The sequence below is a fragment of the Daphnia magna genome, linkage group LG9 (genome assembly GCF_020631705.1).
Source record: "Daphnia magna isolate NIES linkage group LG9, ASM2063170v1.1, whole genome shotgun sequence".
NCBI lineage: Eukaryota > Metazoa > Arthropoda > Branchiopoda > Diplostraca > Daphniidae > Daphnia > Daphnia magna.
In genome coordinates, this window is record NC_059190.1 from 9,612,483 (window position 1) to 9,636,964 (window position 24,482).

Genomic DNA, 24,482 nt, shown 5'->3' on the forward strand with positions numbered 1-24,482 from the left:
GTATACAACTCTTCGTCAATGTCACCATTCAGGAATGCCGTCTTGACATCGAGCTGGAGTAGCTCTAGGTCATGTGCAGCAGCGAGTGAAAGAATTGTTCGAAGAGAATCGTGCTTAACAACAGGAGAATAAGTTTCTCCATAGTCGATGCCAGGTCTCTGAGAGAAACCTTTTGCAACTAGTCGAGCCTTGAATTTTACGTTGTTTCGTCCACTTCTCTTGATTTTAAACACCCACCGATTCTTTATAGGAGCACGTCCGAGTGGAGGTTCGACTAAAGACCAGGTTTCGTTCTTAATCAGTGAATTTATTTCTTCTTCCATGGCTAATTTCCACTCGACTGGCTGTGGTGAAATGATAGCCTCCTCATAAGTTTCAGGTTCTACCAGCTCATCCGAGTCCATAGCAATTCCTGCGTAGATACCGGTTGTTGATTCATCTGCCCACCTTACTGGAGGTCTTCTTTTCCTTGGACCAAGATCATTTGTTGAAGGACTCGGGGAATCAATGGCGTCGGTTTTTTTAGAAGCTGGACGGCTATCTGTTGACTGTTCAGTTATTTCGACTCCACTGACATCTGAAGCTGTTTCTTCTTCTTCAGGAGGAACTGTAGCTTGAAGAGGCAAAACTGCAGGAGTGCAAGGCTCCTCCTTTGCTGAATAATCTGAACTGAAATGACGGGGTAATTCTGGAACTGCTTCTTTAAATATTACGTCTCTGCTCACAAAAATTCTTCTGCGCACCGAGTCCCATAGTCGAAATCCTTTTTGGGTCTCACAGTACCCTACAAACACACATTTCCTGGCTTTGGGAGAGAATTTAGACCGCTCATCTGCTGGAATATGCATGTAGGCCGAGCATCCAAACATTCTTAAGTGAGAAAGACTAGGTTTTCTTCCAAACCAGGCCTCATATTGCGTCATTTCTGGTAAAGACTTTCCAATAACTCTGTTTCTCACATATACAGCACAATTTGATGCTTCTGCCCACAACTCACGTGACTGATTTGTAGCTGTGATCATGCTTCTAGCTGATTCGATGATGGTTCGGTTTTGTCGTTCCGAAACACCGTTTTGTTGAGGTGTCTTGGGAATACTGGTTTCATGCCGAATTCCTTTGAATTTGATCCATTTTTGAAAATCACTCCGGTATATTCTCCACCATTGTCGGTTCTTAGGACGTTCACAAAGCTGTTAGTTTCTTTCTCTAGATGGAGGACAAAAAATTAAAAAAATTCAGCATTTTCTGATTTTCGCTTGAGAAAGAATTTTGAACAGTATCCAGAAAAATCGTCTTTGAAGATCACCATGTGCCGTGAGCCACAGGGAGAAGGTATAGACATCGGGCCAACCAAATCAGAATGAATTAAATCCCCAATGCGGGTACCTCTGGTGCGGCCTTCCGTTGGAAATGGTTGATGGTGATGCTTTCCATACACGCATCCTTCGCAGATGGAGGGTTGTGTTGATGATGATATCAGCAGACCGTCAGCAACTTTAAGAGATTCCATCTTCTTGATTGTAACTGTATTTAGGTGTCCTAACCGATGATGCCAGGTGTTAATTGATGCAGCATTGGTTTTTGAAAGGAGAGAGATGGGGTCAACTATTGATGTGTCTTCATTGATGTGGTTGACTGGTTCAAAATCAAGTTGATAAAGATTGGTTCCATTACTTGTCCCTGTTGCCACAACGGATGAATTGTAAGTAATGGAGACATCGTCGTTGTCAAACACCACTTTGACTCCTCTTTTTATTGCTGCACGAACATAGAATAAATTTGCTTCAAGTTTTGGGACGAATAAAACATCATAAATGATATTGTTTTTCCATTCTCCATTCACTTTAGATTTAATGCAGATGTCTCCTTTTCCTGTTGCTTGAAGTGGGCAGTTGTCCGATTCGATTCCCTTCACAGGATAGCTACCCTTTTTTACTGCATGGAAGGTTGAGAACATCCACCGCTGGTCAGACATGTGCTGTGAGGCACCTGAGTCGGCCAACCATTGCTTCAGGTTCCTGGAGATAGATGAAAGAAAGGAAGTTATATAGGAAGAGAAGCCGTAATCCACTGGCCATTCCGTATGGTGATGACTCAAAGCAGCATCAGCAGGTTGCAATAAATTTTGTGATGAGCGACCAGGTCTTCCGTGCTTCACCCAGCAACGTTCTTCGGTGTGATCAATCCTTCCACTTGGGTCACAGTAATAACAGATTTGTTTGTCAATTTTCTTACTTGGTTGAGCATCTTTGGATCTGACTTGATTTGATCTTCTTGAAAAGAATGCTTTGTCTTCTGCTGATTCTCCATTGTCGTGCATCTTATTCAGACTTTCTTCTTTGAGAAGCCTTGTAGTTAGTAGTGGGAGTTTTTTCTTAGAATCCTCGACGTTCTCCCATGCTGAGATGACTGACCTGAAGCGTGGTGGAAGAGTACATAGCACCTTTGTGATGATCTGATTTTCTGTTTGAACTTCACCTAAATCACTCAACTGATTGGCCGAGGTTTCAATTTCTGTTATATGTGCCATCACATCATGGCCTTGTTGAAAGGAATAGTTATAAAAGCGTTGCTGTAATAAATACTTATTTTCTGAAGCAGCTTGTTCGTATTGGGCTGCTAGGCGATCCCACATCTCCTTGGATGACTTGCAATTGATGAGCGATCGTTGAAATGTTTCTTCAATTGTGGCCACAATGCAGCAACTCGCAGAATTGTCCTTTTTGTTCCATGAGTTTATTGCAGTGGTGTTCGCCTCAGTGGCTGGTACTGCTTGTTGGGGTTGTACTTGTTTCCCCAATACTACATCCATTAAATCATGTTGTTTTAATACTAATGATACCTGAAACTTCCAAAACGGGAAGCTGGAGCCATTAAATTTGCTGATATGGCTTGCATCTCTTGTGGAAAAAGCAATGGCTGACATGTTCTCTCAAAAACTAAGCGATATATACAAAACAACTTCAATATACAAAAGCCAACTGGGCCCATAACCTGTTGAAATGAAGGAAAATATACACCAATGGAGATTTAAGTCTTTACCTCTGCTTTATTGAGAAGAACATTTCAACTGAGAAACTGACATTGACAACTGAAAGAGACAACTGAGAATACGGGGTACTGAGAATGAGAAGCCTTTTCTCATACGAGTGGAGTGATTGTACATCGCACTCTCCGACCAACAGTTACCGCAGGGATATTTTCAAGTGTTGGTGACGTCGAAGTTAGATAAATGCAAATTTAACTCTACGTTCGGCCTTACAGCTCAAATTCTGCTTTTACCTTGCGTGTTGCCTTTGATCTTCACGGGCAAAAAGGTGCAGGGCATCTATACCGATGTCATCATTCTTGGATGTTTGGGACAAAATTAAAGATCGGGATCGACTGGGTGGCTTTATGTATCTTTAAACTTTTTAGAGTTAAAATCCACGCAGTTCTCTTTCGGATAGAAAAAATTGAACAAAACTCCAGTAAATACATCATCAGGAATTATGTTCAACGAGAAATGAAGCCCTTGCATGAGATAGAAAGCAATTCTCTTGAACGTTTGGAAGCAGCGTTAAACACTCAACACCAAGCTTGAAAGCAATACCTAAGGCAGGTGAGAAAACTTGCACGTTTTTCAAGTACGTAAAACCTTTTTGTTGAAAAATTTCTTTAATTTCATAGATTACAATACCCTTCCATGAGCAAGTTTTGAAATGATAATGCATCAGTACTAGCGTTCAGGTCCTATAAACAAAACGTACACGTTAAAATCTTTCCGAAAATCGTCTTTTCAACATGTCTTAAATCGGGTTTTGACCCGAAAAACGACGTTTTAGAGGCTTGTGGGTTTTTTATCTAAAAAAGGAGTTTTAAAGTCTTATTAAAAAACCATCACACTAAACAAGGACTTTTAGAATCTTATTGGAAATGTAAAATGTAGTCAGAGTTGCCAATCCGAAAAAAAGACTTTAATTATCCTTTATTTTCCGCACACTGATAAACTGTTTAGTATACTTTTGAGTTTGGGTTTGACAGCTCAGAGCCTCAGACTTATATTTCCAATATGGATTGTGCTTTTGGTACGTATTATGTTATTTATTGATATTATAAGTTTTTTTACTTATATATTTAAAAATATTATTTCAATTAAGAAATCTCATGTCCTGTAATTGATTGCAATGCACAAAGAAGAATGAAGCAACAAATGCTTTCTCACTACAGAGTGGTACACAGAGGGGATGCAGATTTCAAGGCCCCTTGCTTTGAGTGCGAGAAAGAATTTCGGACCGAAATTGCTCTAAGAAAACACCTTAGCCGTCATCATGTTTTATTCTTCAACAATGAAGCTGCAGCAGTGATTCCAGCTCTGGAAGTACCAAGACCACAAAGTGTTAACAGCGACCTGCATCAGCCAATTCTCTCATCGAAGATTTGTATCCTCCAAACAATCAGCAGTAAGTGTTTAACCTCTCTTTCAAATTTTATTCGTAGGTTGGGTACCAACTTGTCATCGAGCTAATGAGTTTTTTTTTGTTATCTTTATAGTGACTCTGCCCTTTACCTTCTGAACCTCTCACATGAGAGAAAATTTAACCAAGTGGACTTGAACACTGTGATGGAAGCAACAAAAGAATTTGTCAACAAGGAAGTTCTAGCTGTACTCTCTCGAGCAATAGCCAGCTTAGAAGATTCTGGGTGCACACACTGAGCGTGTTGCTCCACTTACAGAGCTGTACAAATCTATTTTTGCACCGGATCCTTTTCAGGGACTCAAAACCCAATACAGACAGTATCAATACTACACAAAATATTTTGGTATGATTAGTCCCATCAAAATACTTCTCCCTCAACTAACCCAGGATTACGGTCGTGTGCAAACTAGAAAACCTCAAAACTTTAAAAAGCAAGAATATGTAGTTGTCCCCTTCTTTTCCCAGTTGAAAGTTCCCCTACTAGCACACAAAGTCCTATGGATGTTTATTGGGCGTTCCGCCATCCACTTTAGGTTTATCAATTTTTTGACAACGCAGAAACATCAAATAAACGTAAATGGCAACGTGAAATTGATGTCACCATTTGAAACCAATATAAAATATTAATTTGATATCATTTTTAAACCTACAGTTAACAAAGAAAAGTTGACATCCTATAAATGTTACTGTAAAATCCAAAGGTGTATGTCAGGTTTGAAACTAAGTTAATATGCTCATTGGATGTAAGTTTTCAAACGTTTATAGGAGGTTAGTTTATAGAAATCCTATTGATGATAATTCAAGATCCGGAGTAAATGTCTTTTTTGGAACCAAAGAGAGGAGGCCCAATGGATGTAAATGTCTAAACGTTTATGGGAGGTGGGTTTGTAGACATCCTATTGATGATAGTTCAAGATCTGGAGTAAATGTCTATTTTGGAACCAAGACAGGATGCCCAATGGATGTAACTGTCTAAACGTTTATGGGTGGTGGGTTTGTAGACATCCTATGGATGACAGCTCCAGATCCGGTTAATGTCTATTTTGGAACCAAGACAGGATGCCCAATGGATGTAAATGTCTAAACGTTTATGGGTGGTGGGTTTGTAGACATCCTATGGATGACAGCTCCAGATCCGGAGTTAATGTCTATTTTGGAACCAAGACAGGATGCCCAATGGATGTAAATGTCTAAACGTTTATGGGTGGTGGGTTTGTAGACATCCTATGGATGACAGCTCCAGATCCGGAGTTAATGTCTATTTTGGAACCAAGACAGGATGTCACATTGATTTGAGTTTTATAACGTCCTTATAACGTCCCAAAAGCAAACGATGTAAATATTTCAGGACAACATGAAATAACTGAATATCGACGAGGTAAGATAATCGATAATGATTCTTTTCAATACTTAACAGTGTCAAAATTAATACTCAAAGCCTAATAATGTCATTACTTTTAAGAAATTAAGGGAAACTTTGAATCACATCATTTTAAAAAATTTTAAAGCTTATTTACAATTGTCTAAGATGGTTATTAATTTTATTCTGATATATTGATTAAGATCTTAGGCTAATGCAACGGTGTGTTGTTTCCGTGACGCGTTATTGTCGTCAAGGGCTTCGGTCTTTACTTGTTCATTGTTTTAGGCGTCTAATTGCTTGTCCAACATCTAAAAAGTGATTGATACATTATCCTTACAAGCGATTGTGAAACCTGTTTCATATTTGGAATATGGAATTACAAAAGGTATTTTTTTTTTACAAATCTACAAATAAGTGTTTCGTTACCGTTTGATGACAATTTTCGAAATGTTACGATTTCCATGTTTTTGATATTTCGATGCAGCATGCTTTTGCCATAGTGGATTTATTTGCTACGAACGGCACGTATGTTCATGTTGTCCGTACAACCTGGATTATAACTGGAAACACACAGTGCTTGGTTCCTAAACATCACACTTATGAGGCACACATCAGAAAGACTGAGAAACCAGAATCTGATTGGATTTTATACCCGTGCCATGTTCGCAAAGGATATGGTAAGTTTCTAGATAAATTGTTTAAATGTGTAACGTTAATAATAAAACTATATTCTTTTTCAGATTCCTATGAGACAGCAAGGAGACACCTTGCTGAAGCAACTGTGAATTCCGAAATAAATTCAACTGATGTCGAAGTAAATGCAATGGGAAGAGGCCAATCGAAAGAAAATTGGAAACAAGAGGTACTCACCTTATGAGGAGAAGAGACCGTCAATAGAAATAGATGGAGAAGATTCAGAAGATAACAGTGTTGGGTTTTATGGTCCCACGCAAAGTTTACTTCCTACCATTCCTATTCCTCGACATTTGATGGCAAGTACAAGCAACCCAATGGAAGAAGGTATATATCTTTAGTACTGTAAAAGCATGCGATTCATTTACATGTTACTTATCTGCAGGGATGATGTCCACTAACAGCAGGCAGGATCCTACCCTGATTAGTGAAGGAAATTTAGATTCTTGGGACATGACTGAAGAACAGAGTGCCATCTCAAACATCACTATTCAGCCTAAAGATTTGACGCAATCAACGAGCAACTCAATTCAAGAAAGTATGAAGATACTAGATAGTATAAAAGCATAAATGAATTTTACCTCTTTTTATTTTTATTTTTTTAGGTCGTAAAAAGATCTTGGGCCGCATTCATCTCATTGAAAGTAAAGGCCTCTTGCAATTGGGAGGGGAAACCTCGAAAGGGTATCCAAAAGCACGGTCTACAAAAATCGTTGCTAACTGAAGCCATTTTCAGTAATTTATTTAGCTAATTAAAAAAAATGTTAAGTAATCGTAATTTTGTTTGCAATCTTAGAAGGAATTACTATTTCGAAGCCTTTTAAAGGCGCAAACCAATTTGATTTGGAGTTTGAAACCAAAAAAATTATGAAAAGTGCTCCAGAATTATTCCAACGAGTCCAGCAGAGCCTTGGGAAAGACAACAGCATACCACGGGATATCAGTGAAGACAGTGGATAACTCCCTATTAGTAAGTTAAAACCAGTTTCCGGAACATGGGAGGCACCTGATTTATTTTTTAAATTATGTTTCATTCCAGGTTCATTGAACGGGTATGGAGTCGGAGTCATGTTCCTCACTCAATTTCGTGATTGTTTCGTCTTGTGTTTCTCAATTTAGTCAGCACGTGTCCGTGCACATGGACCAAATTAAAACTGATATATGTTAAATCTACTGTATCGTTTTTGAAATTTCTGCTGTGAATACATGATATTCAGCTCCCTACGTGTATTTAATTTCGCTTTCTTATTTACTCCATTGAACGTTAAGCTAAGAAGTCAATTGGACGTTACAATTACCATATCGTATGAACATCAAAATCAGGATGTCATATAAACAATGAAAATGGATAGACATAGGATGTAAAAAAATTATATTACATGGAGGTAACATATCGATAGACAATAAACGTATCGTTTTTCTATCCCATTGACGTTCAAATTGTACATTTATTGGACGTTAACATTTTCTGTTCGGTAAATGAGACATTAAGACATCCACTCTACGTTGCATAAAGGTTACTGTGGATATCCACGCCATCCACTTGAAACCAGCCAGAGATGTTTACTGGATGAAACTGTGCTAGTAGGGTCTTTTGTCAATGGATGACGTTTACGACAAAAATTTTTCTGATAAATTTAAGTCACCTGATCTGTTATCTCATTTTGAAGATGGCTCTTCTTATTTAGAAAATTCTTTATTTCAATCTCACCCGCATGCAATTCAAATTCATCTTTATCTGGATGAGGTACAAATTTGTGATGCACTCGGCAGCAAGGTTTTTAACAATAAGCTAGTTTTTGTATATTTTACCATTGGTAACATGGAGATAAAATTTCGCACTTCTTTTAACCAAATCAACCTATTAGCAATATTTTTCAACCATCAGGTAGAAAAGTATGGTATGAATGTCCTTTTAAAGCCCGTTATTGACGAAATCAAACAACTGGAACAGGGAATTGATATTAATATTCGAGGAAATCTCCAGAAGGTCTTCGGCACTTTAACCATTTTAATGGCAGACAATTTAGCAAGCCATTCTGTTGGCGGGTTCAAAATTGCTGTCACAGTACCTACACTTACGAAACCATTTTGACAGTAGTACCAAGACAGTACTACTGTCTTGGTACTGACGAAGACATTAAAACAAAGTTTTGTGATGATGACTTCATTAAAAGGACCAAAGAATCACACAATTTACAGTGCGAAAGCCTTGAAACAGAAGAAGCAGAGTATTTCAGTAAATTGTATGGGCTAACTAGAAAAATTGTTATGATGTGTTATGCCGAATCACGCGATCAAGAATTTTAATTATGGCCACAACGAGGTTAAAAATAAACCTTCCCTTATAGACATCAATCATCAAGACTACTGATGTAGGATTGATAACACAAAAGTTAGTTTCTAAAAGTGACCTAGTAAGAGAATCAACTAAAGTCTTGCGATGTCATTTTTAAACGACAAAGTAATTTCAATAAAGACACTTGGGTTATAATTGGCAAGAATTCTCCTATTAAAGACGGTGGCATTATTCAATGTGTCTTGAGACCTAGAGCATCTTTTAATTTCAACATTATTGACGGTATGTATGTTTATTAGTTTGTAATTTATATGTTTTTGATAGTAATGTCCTCCTTTAATGTTACAGAGGATGGTGCCAGTTGTCACTCGTCAAACAATTCTTTGTCTTCATAATCTGAAAAACCAGACAGTGGTTCTTGTCAATCTGCCACCACCACCGAGGAAGAGATTGAAGAAGTAGTACTTCAAGAACAAGTGACTTTCATCACACCTCATGAAGAGGATCCTATAGTTTTTGAACAAGGGACACCAGCCAAGAGAAAGTGCATGCAGAATGTTCAAAAACAAATAACTGCAACTGCCATGCCTGACGCCAAACCAATACCTTCATCATACAAACTTACAAACCGATTTAGACCAGATTTACAGGATCTCTTAAACAATCCAACTTCCGTTATCATCTTGAAACACCAGTCTGCCATTTTAAGAAAGGTTGCAAACTCTTTGCAATACTACACTTACAAGCCTACTGCTTTTGAGTTCAGCAATGTGGTGACTCAACTTCTGAACCGAGTGGCAGACCAAAAGCAGTAAAATCTAAAAACGTCGGCCCTACAGCCGCACGTGAAACAAATGGTGACTATTATACTGAAATTTTAAATTAAATTGTTTGACACATTTATTTTGATCAGGTGTCTTATTGAAATGTATTCTCAGTTGTAGATGCTGATGACATTTCGTACCAACTGAATCTTGCAAAAATGTTGGAGATTTACGAGAAATCGAGTGAACCTTTCAACAATTCTGTTGACACTCTTTTAAAACTAACTTTCACCACGAAGTAAGATTCCTCTGCTTGACTGCGTCCTGGTAAGGAGTATTGTCCCCCAATACCCTAACCGCGGGTCTGCTGGGACCAAGCTCGCAAGTACTTCTGCTCCCCCCAAAAGCCAAGAGCCATAGTATCACACGGTTCCTTATGGGACTACGTGTTTCTTTATTTTATTATTGTATTAAATACATTTGTGTTTATTCTGAAATAAATGTATGTTAATCTTTAAAACCTGCTTAGTTTTTTTGATATTTCGCGTCACCGCATTTGCGATCGCGAGTGAAAAAGGGAAATAGTGGATTGTGGAATAGCTATTGTTTACATCAAAGTGCCCAGTTGTAATGGCTTGACTCTCGGTTGTACTTCTCGAAATCCAAACAATACGGTTGAAGAAAATAGGTCTTTCTTTTCTTTCTCAAAAGATGTAGAAACTATCGTTATTGGAAAGAGCTATTCCTCGAAACCCAAGTGACATAACGAAAAGTAGTAAGCTGTGTGATATACATTTCAATGACAGTGACATTCTGAAGACTGTACTAAAAACTGTGAATGGTAAACGTATTGAAGTCCCGTCGCGAGGTCGTATTAAAGATACAGCTGTACCAACCAAATTTCCAAGTAAGAAACTATTGTGTTGTATTACTGTATTATCATAATAACATGTCTCATTTTGCTCGACAACAGATTGCTCATCATATCCCAGCAGGATGGTCAAACCCCAAACCTCCGTTATTGATTTTGAAACACCATGAGACCAATTGATTTTTTGAACTGCACTTATTTTCACCTCTTGCGGTCACCACATTTTCTCTTCAGAACAGATGAATGACATATTCATATTTTGAAGGAAATTAAGTTAGAAGTAAGTCAGTGAATAATTTATTTTTGGTACAAAGATGAGGTACATCTCATCAATCTGTTAGTGAAATTGTAAATTAATCTTATGTTATGACCTTTGCTTGTTTTCTTTTAGTTTGGCTTTCAAGAGAAATTTTTTCGGATCGAAGCAACTTCTCTTGTCTTGCAATGCAAGTAAGGCGGATTGAGAGATAGTCTTCAATGACATCCGCTATGCAGTCATTTCGATGCAAAACTCACCCGATGTCAGGAAGTTTGTCCAACAACACATCATGACAAATCGCTTCATAGGAATCCCTGTTGAAGATTGTGTTGTCAGAGACTGTGTGTAGAAAAGCTGTTTCCAGTTGCATTGCAAGGTCATAGAATTTCTTCGAACAAACTGAGAGGGCTCCTTCGTTTTTGCGCTCTTGTAGGGTACTGAACACTCATTTCGGGAGGTGGCGTTGAGGCACCATTTAATGTAGCATAACAGTCTTGGCAACCCCTTCTTCTTCTTTACCAAGGTTCCACAAACGTAGAAAACAATGTTGTCGTTTATAGTATTCCCGTTTTCGCGACTGGCACCATTTTCTCTGTGTTTTTCACAGTTGTTGTAAATCTCTACAACAATTTTGTCCAACAGGATATCCCGCATGTACTTCTTTTCCACCTTGTTAGCTTTCTTGTTTTCTTGATACATTTTCTTAAAGCTTGCGAGAAGTTCGATCTCTTCGGCACCATCTACATTCCCCTGTTAAGCACTTTTAGTCATGTAGTAGCACGACAGCAAGCGGTACAAATGTAAAAAAGACGAGGTGCGTGGCTTTTCACAACCGCCACCAGCAGCGCGAATCAAACCGAAAAATCTCTTCACAATAGAAAAAAAAATTAGAAAAGAACAATTACTTGTTGACTATCATCATTACCTCTATTAAATCTTGGTTTAATTTGCCCGTCAGGACGTATTTGTAAGGGTCATATTTCCTTAAAACGAATTCGATAATATCAATAATGCTAGCAATCGTAACTCTCAGCCCATTCATTGTCACTGTGGAGGCAAACATTGGTAGAGGTCGGTCATCGCCAGTGCTGTCGTCCAGCTCATCGTAGTAACCTTGGGTGTCATTACCGTCGGTGTGGGCTTCTTCAAACTGAGCGGTGACATTCACGTCGAAGCATTCGTCAAGTTCATCATCTGAGTTGTAATCAGAATCGTCATTGTCGTCATGTAATAAATGATTTTGCGCTCCGTCGTCCTCTCCTTCTTCGTAACCCTCTTCCACGAAAGGCATCGAATATCGACGAGCTTGAGCGACATTATTGTTACGTGTTTTTCGGCCGCGATTTTGGTAAGCTTCTGTAGCTTCGCAGAAGTCATAAAAATCTGCCAATGCCTAAATCGCGAAATGTTAAAATGTGGGCTGTATTGAATTAAATATTTGTGACTACCTTCTTATTTGTCTCCCAGTTTTCGAGGGTGATCCCTTTGCCTTTAAACCTTGCATTACTTGCATCAAACCAATTGTTCGCCAATAAAATATAGTTTGCAGTGGCTTGACTGGCATTAAATTGCATTTCATATTTTTCTCCCGCGTCGTAGTGGAAATATCCAATAGCGTCGGATGCGGATTTGGAGAGAACTTGGGCAGCGAAAAAAACTTGCATTTTCTGGAAGCTGTTGGGGTATATATGGCCATGAGTCCATTTACGGGTCACTCGCAAGCCTCCCCGACTAACGACGTCATACTTATCATTTTGTAATTTATACAGCTTTTCGAGATATTCGAATGAAACTCTTTTACCACAACACTGTAAACCAATAAAGGTTTTTACATAACATCGCATGAATAATTTGTGTTGATAATACCTGGACCTTTTGGTGGTTGAACAAATGATTTCTCAAACTCTTTAGCAAATGAGGGACGTCTCTCAAACAGTAAACTGGGGTTTCGTCTTAAGTAAGATGCGAGAACTTGTTGGCGACTTCTCCAGTCTTTCCCGTTACTTTGAACTGATTCCAAACAGTCACGTTTGTCTGTGCGCCATCACATACTGGGGATAAAACACGTGACCCGACTTCTTCCAGGAGAATCAATGCCTTCATAACGATTTTCAAGAGATCTTTTCCTTTAACTGCTCCCTTTGCTGGGAAAACTCCAATCGTTTGAATTTTGTTCGTCATGTATGGGCGAACTATGAGCACCAAAGCGTGGTCCGCCAATCTTTCATCCTGAAGCTCAGTCCTGTTATCATCCTGATTAATACCGATATTGTTATTTCATCCCACATTAGACTGCAGTATCGTTCATTCATAGGCCTGTTCCGCATGTAATCTGCGAGTTCTTGAATTGCGATTTGGTTGAACCCAAAATTACCCGCCACTGCGCTAATCATGTTGCGGAGTACGGAGATGGAGGTGGCAGAATATTCTCTTTTCTTAAGTGTGCATAGGCTTTGGGGCTTTTAATGCTAAATAACAGGGATTCTAACAGCCAATCGGCGTCATATCGCATGTCTTTCCCATGTTTGTTCTTACAGGCTGCTCGTCTAAGTATAGTCCTAACCGTTCGTTTAGCCTAGATAAAAATATTACAATTAAGATGTGCATTAAGATTTAGTTAAGACGTCATATTTGAGATAAATAGTAACATACGTTTCTTGAACATATACGGAAATGTAGTAACAAGTGGGAAAGTGTGAGCAGAGCTTAATACAATTGATGTGGGGTTCATACGGATCGCTAAAGTGACGGAAAATGAAGTGCTATAAAACAAATGCTCAAAATGAAGTGTTTTTCTTCCTGTGAATTCGAAGAGGCAGTTCAAAATATTTCGTTGGCTTTATCTATATATTTGAATTAAAAGCGGGGAACTTAAGAATAAAAAAAATATCATTTCCCGAAATGTTTTGAAACGCCATTGGAAAGCGGAGGCGTGAGATCACTTCAATTTGAGAAATTAATTGGGAGCACTTCATTTTGCGTTACTTTTCGATCACCTAGGTGCACTTAAAGGAAAATTTGGTGACCGCAAGAGGTGAAAATAAGTGCAGCTCAACAAATCAATTGGTCTCATGATGTTAAAAAATAAATAACGGAGGTTTAGGGTTTGACTAGTCCAGGTTTGTTGCATTACAAGTGCTAACTTTCCAGAGAGGCCGTCTAAAATGTTCGCGACGGAATCTTCTTTGAAGACTTGGAATTCTTTCTTCAACGCAGTTAAATGAGCAGCGGCATCCTAATGAACAAATTGATGGGTTATTTAAGCACATATGGAGCTGTTGATTTATGTACCTTTTTCCTCTTATTTCCTCTAAGAGTGTTCTTAACGGCATTTCTTTTCTCTTTCTTGTATTCTTTTAACTTTATTTTCAATTCTGGGGCAGTAAGATTCTTGTTATTGGTATGCAGGCTGAAGCGGTCACCGTGGTCATTAAAGCGTATTAATCTGTGTGTCAACACGTTAGTTTTAAATGCATGGCAGCTACCACAAATGAGGCGTTTCGTTTTTTTTCCCTCCAACAGTTTTGAGCACCTAATAAATACAATTACTGTTAGACGACCACCATAAAACCAATTCAAAGGATTAACATACGTAGAAGAAAGCGAAACACCAGTGTCAAACGATCCGGTGCCAATTTGAATGTGTTTAATGGTGTGATATTTCTCATCAACAATACCAGGACACAAAGCTGCGTTAGAAAATTTGGTGATTACAGCTTGCAAGCAAGTGATTTCTGTGAAATCTTCAGGGTATTCAGTGGATGTGTAAGGCGTATTCAGAATGTGGAATTCGATTTTCTTCGTAATAAAGTTGATCTTCATGGATTTTCTAACGTGTAATAGGCCACCGTGGACCACAGCTGTCACTTCGTGAAGTAAATACGAATCAAGGTCGGTTGACGAGTGCTTTAGATTCCAGTCTTGGTTGGGAACCTTGATGTCCTTTGCCTGGTGCAAATCCTAAAGTTAATGCTGTGAAAATAAGGTACATAACATTTGTCTTACTTGTAGCCCATTGTCTTCAGTAATTACAGTAGAACTATCACTATCAAGTGAAGGAATATCGATATCACTTTGTTTCTCTACATTGTCAGTTGGGGATTGGTGTACTGTTACATCCTCTTTTGATTTCTTTGCTGCAACCTGACGCATGTGTAATCGCTCCAGTAATCTTTTAGGTTGCTTTGACCTGCTGAGATATGATGGGCAAACTGTTGTCGAGCAAAACGAGACATTTCATTATGATAATACAGTAATACAACACAATAGTTTCTTACTGGGAAATTTAGTTGGTACAGCTGTACCTTTAATACGACCTCGCGACGGGACTTCAATACGTTTACCATTCACAGTTTTTAGTACAGTCTTCATAATGTCACTGTCATTGAAATTTATATCACACAGCTTACTACTTTTCGTTATGTCACTTGGGTTTCGAGGAATAGCTTTTTTCCACAAGGATAGAGTTCCCACATCATTTGGGAAAGAAAAGAAAGACCTATTTTCCTCAACCGTATTGTTTTCACGTCGATTCGTACATCCGGGAGCGAAGCAAGTAGGCATGTTATAGAAATTGAAACAGGCAAGCCATTACAACTGGGAGCTTTGATGTAAACAACAGCTTTTCCGCAATCCACTATTTCCCTTTTTCCCTCGCGATCACAAATGCAGCGACGCGAGTCGCTAGCAATCGCTGCACTACTACTGGAAATAGAAGTGCGCTTTCCCTCCATTTCTTCTTAATTTTTTTCCAAATCTTACAATAAAGCGATCGACGATGGAAAAATATAAAAAAAAGCAGGTTTTAAAGATTAACATATATTTATTTCAGAATAAACACAAATGTATTTAATACAATAATAAAATAAAGAAACACGTAGTCCCAGAAGGAACCGTGTGATACTGTGGCTCTTGGCTTTTGGGGGGAGCAGAAGTACTTGCGAGCTTGGTCCCAGAAATTCCCCACAGGACAATACTCCTTACCAGGACGCAGCCAAGTAGACGAATCTTACTTCGTGCTTTCACTAAACGGCGAAAAGAAGTGATGGAGTGGTCAGTACAGTCTGGATCTCTGGACATAATTCATGAGTAAAAACTGTCCATTCTTGCATCATTCGTCTTAAGTAAGTATTTAAATTTTCATAGAAATAAAATACTCTGTTAATTTAATCCTATATACATTTATAAGCTTTTTATGGAGTTTGACTTTGTTTTGGGAGAGAATACTTCAGAAAATTTTCGCCAAAAATGGAGCAGTATTACAAAACACATAATTGAGGCTGCAAGAACAATGAAAAACAAACGGGCTTTGAAACTTCTTAATTCGAAGACATTCAAAGAGATGAAAGAAGGTTCAGGTAAAAGCAAATCAATTGTTGTCTTAATGTTCGATTGCAATTCACACTTAAAAGTTTTGTAATGTTTTATTTATTTCAGAATTAGAGTCCAAGGCTGTGTTAGAATTATTGCCAATCGTTTGTCCTGGTAAAGGCAGGGGAGAAGATGGTGTCTGTCACCTTGTTGATTCTAGGGAGGTATGTGTACGTATTATACGTTTGTATTAAAAGTGATTTACTAAGATATTTTTTTAGGAATCTGCTAATCTAATCTGGACCATTGCATCAACCGTTTTAAACGTTGATCTCCCTTTTTACTTTTCATTGGTAAAACTGCACATCTAATTCTGGAGAGCAAACACTTCATGCGCTTTGACACAACCTGCGAAGCCATCCTCGGCCTAATGGCTACATATTACGTGTTTCACATCGAGTATTCATCGAAAGTCCTGAATGCACTGCTGTTCATTCAGACCATGGTACTTGGAATAGAGGACGAATGCACACAGGGCTGCTCTTCAGTCGTAGCATTTGCGGAAGGTGAACATATTCAAGCTGAAAGCTTCTTTGGAAGAAACAACAAACATCTGTTAAATTCTATTATGAATTGGTTTTCTGTTCTACCTAGTTTGACATGTAAATTTTGCAAGAATTTTCATGTTGTCTATGTTGTCTTTGTATAGCCTACTATAATCACGGCCACTCAGCTGGCTATCTCTCCTGCACCGACTAGTGACGTCATGGTCAGATCCTCTGATTGGCTGCCCCTTTCTTTAACTTCTTTCTATCCCAATAGGAGTGATTTAAAGAATAATGGTTAAATAGATCTTCAAATCACTCACACTTGACTTTTCTGTAGGAGTAACCCCCACGTCCCTACACACTCGTTCATCGATTCAGAACATGAGCTTTTTTCCCCATAAGCGCTATGTTAAAATCACGTTTTTCACCAATGAAAATAAAATATGCGAAGAAGAAAGAAGAAGATGACAAACAAATAACTACTGTGTGTTTCTGATAGGAATTCAGACTCTTGGAAGGATGAGAGTTGCGGGAAGATGAAAAGAATCCAAAGATTTCACCAACGGGTTTAATTCATGCAAAAAACTGCTACCTTTGTAGCTGTCCTCCACTATAAACGTTAAAAATAAATTGTTTTCTTAGTTTCAGCTCTATTTCCCTTCATCAGTTGTAATTATAATCTATTCCTTGTTTGAACACATACTGGACTTGTTAGCAAAGCGCACGAAATGTGAAGAAACGACAATTAAATCTTCGCATCAAACAAAATATTGATCAGACAGGGGGCAACACAAACCAAATTGATGATGATGTGGATGATGCTGAAGGCAGGGATCGGCCGAATCAATGTGAAAAATGATTGGAATAAAATGAGAAAAAAATTAAAAACCTGAATAATTATTTCAATTATTTTTGTTCAGAATGAAGAACTATGAATCGTAATCAAAAATCAAAAATCAAAACGAGAATTAATAGTTATCGGTTACCAAAAAACGTCTAGTTTATTAAGATGTGTGAGATTGCAGGATAAAATTTTCAAATCTATTTTTATTTAGAGAATCATTGATTCGAATACATTAAATTTAAAAAATGGTAAAATCAAAATCAAAAATCAAATTAAATTTCGGTCAAAATAACAAATTGGAAATGAAGCAAAATTGATTCGAATCAGTAATTTTGATTGGATGCAAAACTGATTCCACCGATCACTGGCTGAAGGAACAAAAGTGATCGAGTTCAAGGCCAAGCGTTTGCCCGTAGATGACCTTGAGAACTTTTCGACTGTTGTTTGTTCGGGTTCTGTTGAATCCCTGTCTAAAGTACAAAGATTTCAACACGGAACTTTGAGTCGCCCTCCTTAGCTATAATTTGTTACGTCTGCTGTTCAGTCATTTCATAAAAAATTTTTTTTTCTATTAGATAAACAGTGTCCTGCGTAATGGAACAGGTTTCGATTTTCCATTATCCACGTGAAACCCAGGTAGGGGGGACGTTTCATGAGTACAAAAGTAAAGAAACATAACCCGGACCGTTACTCGGACCTTATTTTAAGATAAAAGGACCCATCCATACGGCCAAAATACCTGGCCATTAGACAGGGCACAGAGTTCTACCTAGGGCTAGCCCCCAAATACCGGAGATCCGACTTATTACCGGAAGATACTGGCGCGATACAAATAAAATGTGTGTTTTTATCAACTTTTTTCTCAGCTTATAATATATCCAGTAGGGGAAATATACTGTTCGGTATGGTATAGTAGTAAACGAAGTTCAGTAACTGTGACGCACTCGACGTGCATATGCGAAACGTCACAGAGAGAGATGAGGGGAATAATTCTTTATGAGGAATTGAAGATGACAACATGAAATAAAATTCATAGATTTAAAGATTTGTTTCTTAATGATGGAGGGAAAACAAAGGACGCGACCGACCGCATAAAAAGAACACTCTATAACAAGACAAAAAAAAGGCTACTGACTTTCTGTCGATTACATCAGGCAGGTCTTTGCCGCCCATAACCCTGTCCATTGAAGGCAGCACTGTAGGTGGCAGTAACAGAACGGTCAAGAAACTATCTGTAAAAGATACTTTCACCCACGACTGTATAAAGGGTGAGTTTTATTTAATTCAAAAAGATTTCCAAATTTTATGAATCCTTTTTTTCATTCTTGGAAAAAATGTAAATATTTATAATACAATCCAAATACATAAAGTACAGTAAAAACAAACAAATTTACAAGTGGATGCGGATCTCAAAAATGTACAGTAGGTGCCAAAATTCTTCCCTCTCGGATTCCAAGAGGGTCCTGGGGTATGTTATTAGGACCGGTTTTCCGGACAATTTGCGGGTTTCGTGGGATTTTGTAATTCAATCTTGTTTGTTCAGGATGGACGTAATCAGACTGGTCGAGACTAACAATTTGGTGTCAAATAATCCCGATCTGTGCAGCGGATCGTGAGCGCTGGAAATTAAACCGCTTTTATCGTTTTTGCGGTTTGGTTTTAGGGAAGGGTTTGATTTCTTTGTTTTTGTCGAGCGATGTGGGGCGGGGGAGATGGTGGATATTTCAGGGGGGTGGAGGGGAGGGTGGCAAGACTACTTAGGTCTTAGTAAATGGGAGTGAGTATAAGACCTTGTAATGTGCATCAGTTAACGGGATTAATCGATATATACAGTAGGCGCCAAAAGCATCCGAACAATTCGCTTTTTCGGACCATTTTAGCATGGGTTCAAATGATGGAGCGCGCTTAGTGCGATTGAGAAAAAAAGGTTAAAAAATCCACCTACCCATATAGCACATTTCTGCCGTCGGATGTCTGAATCATGGCCGAACATCCGTTAGATATCCATGTACTCAATGGGTAGTTCGGTCGGCTAGTCACCTTGGAAGTGCAATGGATGTGCGAAAATTATATTCTACGGAACTCCTTCCAACAGCCAAGAAGATTTTCAATTGTTTCATTTAAGGATCGGCCTCGAGCAAATCGAGGCGCTTTTTTGCCAATCAGGTTTCTCATTTCGGGCCATCGAGGCGTGGCTCAGGGTGGAAAATTCTTCTCCTCGTATTGGTTGGGGTTTAATCGAGGTACTTAATCCGGGAAGCTACCCCGATTGCAATCGATCGATTCATCGATGCAAAAAAAATAATCTGTTGACTGTTTCACCCGATCGATCCGATAACAACCCCGATAATAGCTCGTTCTACCCGCCTGTCCCGATTTTTACCCTGAAACCGAAACAACGGCATTTTTTAAAAATTGCTTTGGGCAACGGGTTAATCTCAAATTTTTCTCCGTACCGCCCCGGTTGAAAAAGAGGCAACTCAATTCAGCCCCGAGTGCACTTTATCGGTGCGGGGCGGTTAACTCGAATAGAGCTAATTGGGGCCGATCGCTAAGTTTCGTTATTAATTGTCAAATTTTATTTGTTTCCAAAGTGGGATAACATAACGTGATCAAATTTTTCCCTTGAGCGTATTTCTATTTTAAGTCCAGCATTAAATACGAAAAAAATAATAATAATAAAGGAGTAGTTTTCTATTTGCCGGATGGTTTATTTTAAAATTTATTTCAAAAAATGAATAAAATATATGTAAGTCGTGAGTTTGTTTGTACAGGCTTGCCGTTTAGCTTACGGGAACTAAGCCATTGGAAATTAACTTACAGAAAAAATATATTATTCGACATTTAATAATATTCAAAGCAAGTATACTTATGATAAGATTTTAATTTCAAATAATAAAAAACTAATTTAAACTTAAAAAATCATGCCGAAGTTTAAAATTTAAAAAATATTTAGCATAAATTGTTTAATTGCAATTGATACACTTCTGGTTTAACCTCAGTTCGACATCATCTTGACTTCTTAAAAATCCTGTTGGTGATTTGTTATCGAAAAAAACTCAAGTGTTTCACAACAATTCCATTGGATTGTTTGAAAATGATAATTAATTTAGCTGTAGATTGGCACTGTGGAATAATGTTCTACTGTAGCGCGGAAGTCCCGAGCTCGAATTTAGATATAGCCTAATGTTTTATCAAGATTATTGGTCCGATACATGTCATATTTATAGCCAAATGAAAGCCCGTTCGGATATTCTTAGAATTTCCGACGGCGCTGTTGAGGGCGGTCAAAACTACAAAAAATTACATCCATAGAATATCCAAATCGGATGTCGGGCTGTCCGGCGGATATCAAAAAGAAGTACTCAACATCCGACCTCGACATCTGTCAGACATTCGACGGACTGCATTGTGTTATGTGGGTAAGTCCATGAAAATAATTTTGTAACCTAATAATAGACTAAGGTATCTAACGAATTTTTTATTTTTCTTTTTTTGACTTGTAGCCGCTAGCCGCTATATCAGTGCACAAGTATCTGAACGCGAGTTTTTCCACCGTTCTTCCTTATGGCTCTACGTGTCTTCTTAATTATTTTTTAAAATACACCAAATATAAGACTATCAAAGGCTAACTAGGCTTTTCATGTGTAAAAATACGTAATCTACTCATTCCGGCCACTTGTTATACATAAACTTAAATCCCTTTTTGGTAATCAATTTTTCCGTGGCAGGCTATGTGTTATTTTCTGATTTTTTCCCGTCAGAAAAGTAGTTATAAATGCGGCAACTAGGTGCGCGTTGTTTTTTTACTTGAGAATCATTCAAATTTAGGTAGCCTTTGTCTCTAAATGCGCGAAATCTCACAAAGAATGGCGCATGCCCAATAAAAACGAAAATCACAAAAAATATGCAGTTTAAAAACAAACTAAAAAAAACTGAAACATGACGGTTTAGTTCGTGATTCTATGGTATGTCCAAAGGACAGAGAATTATTTGGTTTTATTTGACCCTAACGCAGCTCTACTACTCTTCCATGAAAATGGAGGTCTCAATCGTTTCAATTGTTATGGGTTTTCTACGGAACAAAGGTCACTTTTGATTCAACCAATATCAAACGATATCAAAGACAAATGTATTGCAAGTTACCAAGAAGCTGTTGATTATAATGGCGATCTGTTCGCATGTGGCGCGTGCGGAGTTCGGACATATTCGCAGAAGAATTATTCTACGTTTGGTGTAGATGACCCCCTATTGCTGCCTCTTCAATTGAAGAGTGCAGATGTTTCTAAGCATGACAGTTTGGGAGAAGTGTATGTATTGTTTTCGAACACCCGAATGATACCCAACTACGATTTTATATCCATCCTGAACTTATCGAATCATCACCAACATCGGTAATATTTGCGTGAAATTGTGTTCTTCCTGTTTCAACAGTTTACGAAAAAAGAGGATTCCAAAACTCTCCATAGCTAATGGATACGACTACGGCCGGATTGAAAGATTACCAAAAATACAATCTCTAACTCTACTGGAAAAACTGTCCCTTACAGTGCAGCCCTCACGGGCAGGATCATAGGTGGCAAGGGCCTTCTTATTTTTGTTTACGTGGCAAGTGGCCCTTGCCCCTTTTAGCTTAGTGTAATTTTGTAAAAGTCGTAGACGAGGACATCTCGTCTACCTCCCCCGTATCAAAATAATCAAGAACCCCCAGTTTTCTCTACTTAGCCCCCTCGCCGTTGGTCAAATTGTTTCTCCCCAAATCTAGAAATAAAGTTGTTCAAATCCCACCCGTAATTTTCATTTCATCATCACCCTATCCATACTTCATCTCTGTTCCAACGTTCCTTTTGCACGTGACGTTCGGAACAGAAACTTTCGACTGCGCTGGTGAGGTTGTACATAACGGAAGTGAAACTAGTCGCTCCGTTGGGTGATAGCATCACTGCATCACTGATCGGGAATATCATTTGCTTCCCACAGGACGTCCCTAAAGCCGCTGCTATTCATCTTTTAAACCCTGAAACGTTTCCGTGGACGGACGAAATACTAGATACTGTAAGTGTGACTTTCATAGGCACTGACAAACAGTATGATCGTTATATGAAGCATGCATTTTGCTGTCCGGAGTTGAAAATAAGAGGACCGGTGGTCATTTCTTGGCTCAAAATGTTGAAAGTAATAAACCCACTCTACACCGGCGTTTTCATTGACGAAAAACCTGAATCTTTCACAAAACTACTTCAGCTAGCTGATAAAATTGTTGAAAATGTGAAAAGATTGATGGACAATCAACCCATCAATGTTGAAAGAACGCTTGGATGCGATATTTCTGGTGTGAGAATGCAACCTTCGAACGACGCTGACAGTTCTCCAGAAAAAAACGAAAATCTCGAAAGTTCAACTATACTACCGCCATCGAAAGAGGCAATGTTGACTCCCATTCTCGTTACAGAGAGTGCCGGTTATAGATTGGCTACCTAAAGTAAACGACGAAGAAACAGAAGTTTTTCAACAATTCCTCTGAATGAATTTACTGAGAACGACAGATTGATTCTCGGAGCACTACCGCACCTATTTATTCTTGGCAAAGGTGTTCCAAGCGACCACTCGATGACTCATGAATTATGCAGCCACTACATGAACCAGTTTGCTGGTTCAATGGCTAGAGAAAGTCAATTTTATTTTTTCTTATCGAATCAGTCGATAAGTCAGTCAGCTTACGGGTAAAACACACCCCGAAGGCTTTCGAAAAATTCGAACACTTAGTGAATAACGCAGATTTCCATCAGGCATCTGAACATGCTGTGAAAAATCCGCTGGGGAAGGACACTCAACATATTCTTAAGTCTACCGCTCCTTACATTCAAATGAGTGGAAAACATGTTGCGTTTAGTCCAATGGAAAGAAATGACGCCATGACAAGTCTTTGTGCCATAACGCAACGTTACGGGACCCCTTCTGTATTTTTAACAGTGTCTCCTGACGACACCCACCATCCGATGACGTTGCGAATTGCCTTTCCATCTACCAGCAACGAGAAATTCCCTGCAAAACCAGAAAAATTCATAGAGGCCCGTATAAATGAAGATGAAGAATACGAGCAAGTGTCGATCTCTCAGTTGGCAATCCATAAGTTGGTTTACGGAAAGTCTATACACCGGCGCAACTGTTTTCAAGTTGATCATGGAAAGTTGTTTAGTGAATTACTTGGAATACCGTTATCGTCGACAACGAAAAAAAAACGTCATTATCAAGCAGAAATGAGATCGTGTTTGGTAAAGTCACCGCGGCCTTTTCGGTGACCGAAGTACACGGAAGAGGAGCTCTGCAAGTGCACTGCGCTATATGGGGAACGTCTTTTACCCCAGATCTCTTACAAAAAGTCAGTCTGTGTCCGCTATTAAATTTTTAGCTAAAGTTCTAGATAGCATGTACGTTGCCATGATGCCCGATGATGCCGATGATGCCGATGATGCCGATGAGCTCACTTACGCTATCTCATCGGACGCGTAGAAAAAATCAAAATTCCACGCCAAATTTATTTCGCATCACAACTTGCATCGTCCCCGGACTATCTGCAACATTAACATCAAATCATGGATACTGTACAAGTTCATTCTCATCGAAAGACTTGTCATAAAAAAAAAACCTTGAGCAAGAGTGACGCGACCGAAAGGAATCCTAGACGCGGGTAGCTGTCGCATGGCAAAACCTTCAACTTTGAATTCAAAAACAAGCTGCACGCAGTTACAAAAAATCGATGGAAAGGTGTGTGCATGTGACGCAATCGGTGTGCCACAGTATCTTTTAACAACAGAACGTAATTTCGGTATATACCCAATCCCGCCGAAGGACCCACGCTGTGTTGTATTTGAACTTAAACGACCAGCTGTTCGAGAAGTACCAAACAATGGAACGGACGATGACAAAACATGGCTGGCCGATTAACTGGAACGTTTATGTCGCTTGCCATAATCGGAAAAAGAAAATATCAAACGTGCTCTCGTACCAAGAAATGGTTCCATCGTAGAGGTCAATGACGTTATTACCTCCAAACTCGCCAGTAATACG

At 38.7% G+C, this 24,482-nt stretch overlaps 2 protein-coding genes, 3 long non-coding RNA genes and 1 pseudogene across 5 annotated transcripts; 3 read left to right on the forward strand and 3 right to left on the reverse strand.

Annotated features, from left to right (window-relative positions):
• Window positions 1–4,008: 4,008 nt before the first annotated feature.
• On the forward strand, window positions 4,009–5,092 carry LOC116930100. The gene is made up of 3 exons (XM_045178906.1): window positions 4,009–4,067; window positions 4,140–4,442; window positions 4,534–5,092. The coding sequence occupies exons 1-3, from the start codon at window positions 4,052–4,054 to the stop codon at window positions 4,554–4,556; spliced, it is 342 nt and encodes a 113-aa protein (XP_045034841.1). The 5' UTR covers window positions 4,009–4,051; the 3' UTR covers window positions 4,557–5,092.
• Window positions 5,093–5,693: 601 nt separating this feature from the next.
• Window positions 5,694–6,391, reverse strand: LOC123475823. The gene is made up of 2 exons (XR_006651276.1): window positions 6,250–6,391; window positions 5,694–6,175 (listed from the first exon to the last, which is right to left on the reverse strand). It is a non-coding gene; the product is annotated as an uncharacterized LOC123475823 (long non-coding RNA).
• Window positions 6,060–7,740, forward strand: LOC123475822. The gene is made up of 7 exons (XR_006651275.1): window positions 6,060–6,208; window positions 6,308–6,500; window positions 6,564–6,843; window positions 6,902–7,054; window positions 7,122–7,251; window positions 7,313–7,486; window positions 7,556–7,740. It is a non-coding gene; the product is annotated as an uncharacterized LOC123475822 (long non-coding RNA).
• A 1,957-nt stretch (window positions 7,741–9,697) lies between these two features.
• Window positions 9,698–10,544, reverse strand: LOC123475760. Its single transcript, XR_006651071.1, has 2 exons — window positions 10,101–10,544; window positions 9,698–10,012 (listed from the first exon to the last, which is right to left on the reverse strand). It is a non-coding gene; the product is annotated as an uncharacterized LOC123475760 (long non-coding RNA).
• Window positions 10,545–13,315: 2,771 nt separating this feature from the next.
• LOC116930043 lies at window positions 13,316–15,836 on the reverse strand. Its single transcript, XM_032937386.2, has 5 exons — window positions 14,987–15,836; window positions 14,715–14,920; window positions 14,302–14,657; window positions 14,001–14,241; window positions 13,316–13,944 (listed from the first exon to the last, which is right to left on the reverse strand). The coding sequence occupies exons 1-5, from the start codon at window positions 15,270–15,272 to the stop codon at window positions 13,702–13,704; spliced, it is 1,332 nt and encodes a 443-aa protein (XP_032793277.2). The 5' UTR covers window positions 15,273–15,836; the 3' UTR covers window positions 13,316–13,701.
• Window positions 15,837–23,048: 7,212 nt separating this feature from the next.
• On the forward strand, window positions 23,049–23,675 carry LOC116930587 (annotated as a pseudogene).
• The last annotated feature ends 807 nt before the right edge of the window (window positions 23,676–24,482 follow it).

Excerpts from the sequence above, each read along its gene's own strand:
- LOC116930100 (XM_045178906.1), top strand. Across the intron at positions 4,443-4,533 it reads TATCCTCCAAACAATCAGCA|TGACTCTGCCCTTTACCTTC; the intron begins GTAAGTGTTTAA and ends TTATCTTTATAG.
- LOC116930043 (XM_032937386.2), bottom strand. The coding sequence starts at position 15,272 with ATGCCTACTTGCTTCGCTCCCGGATGTACGAATCGACGTGAAAACAAT. Across the intron at positions 14,242-14,301 it reads GGTGTTTCGCTTTCTTCTAC|GTGCTCAAAACTGTTGGAGG; the intron begins GTATGTTAATCC and ends TGTATTTATTAG. Across the intron at positions 13,945-14,000 it reads GAGGAAATAAGAGGAAAAAG|GATGCCGCTGCTCATTTAAC; the intron begins GTACATAAATCA and ends TTTGTTCATTAG.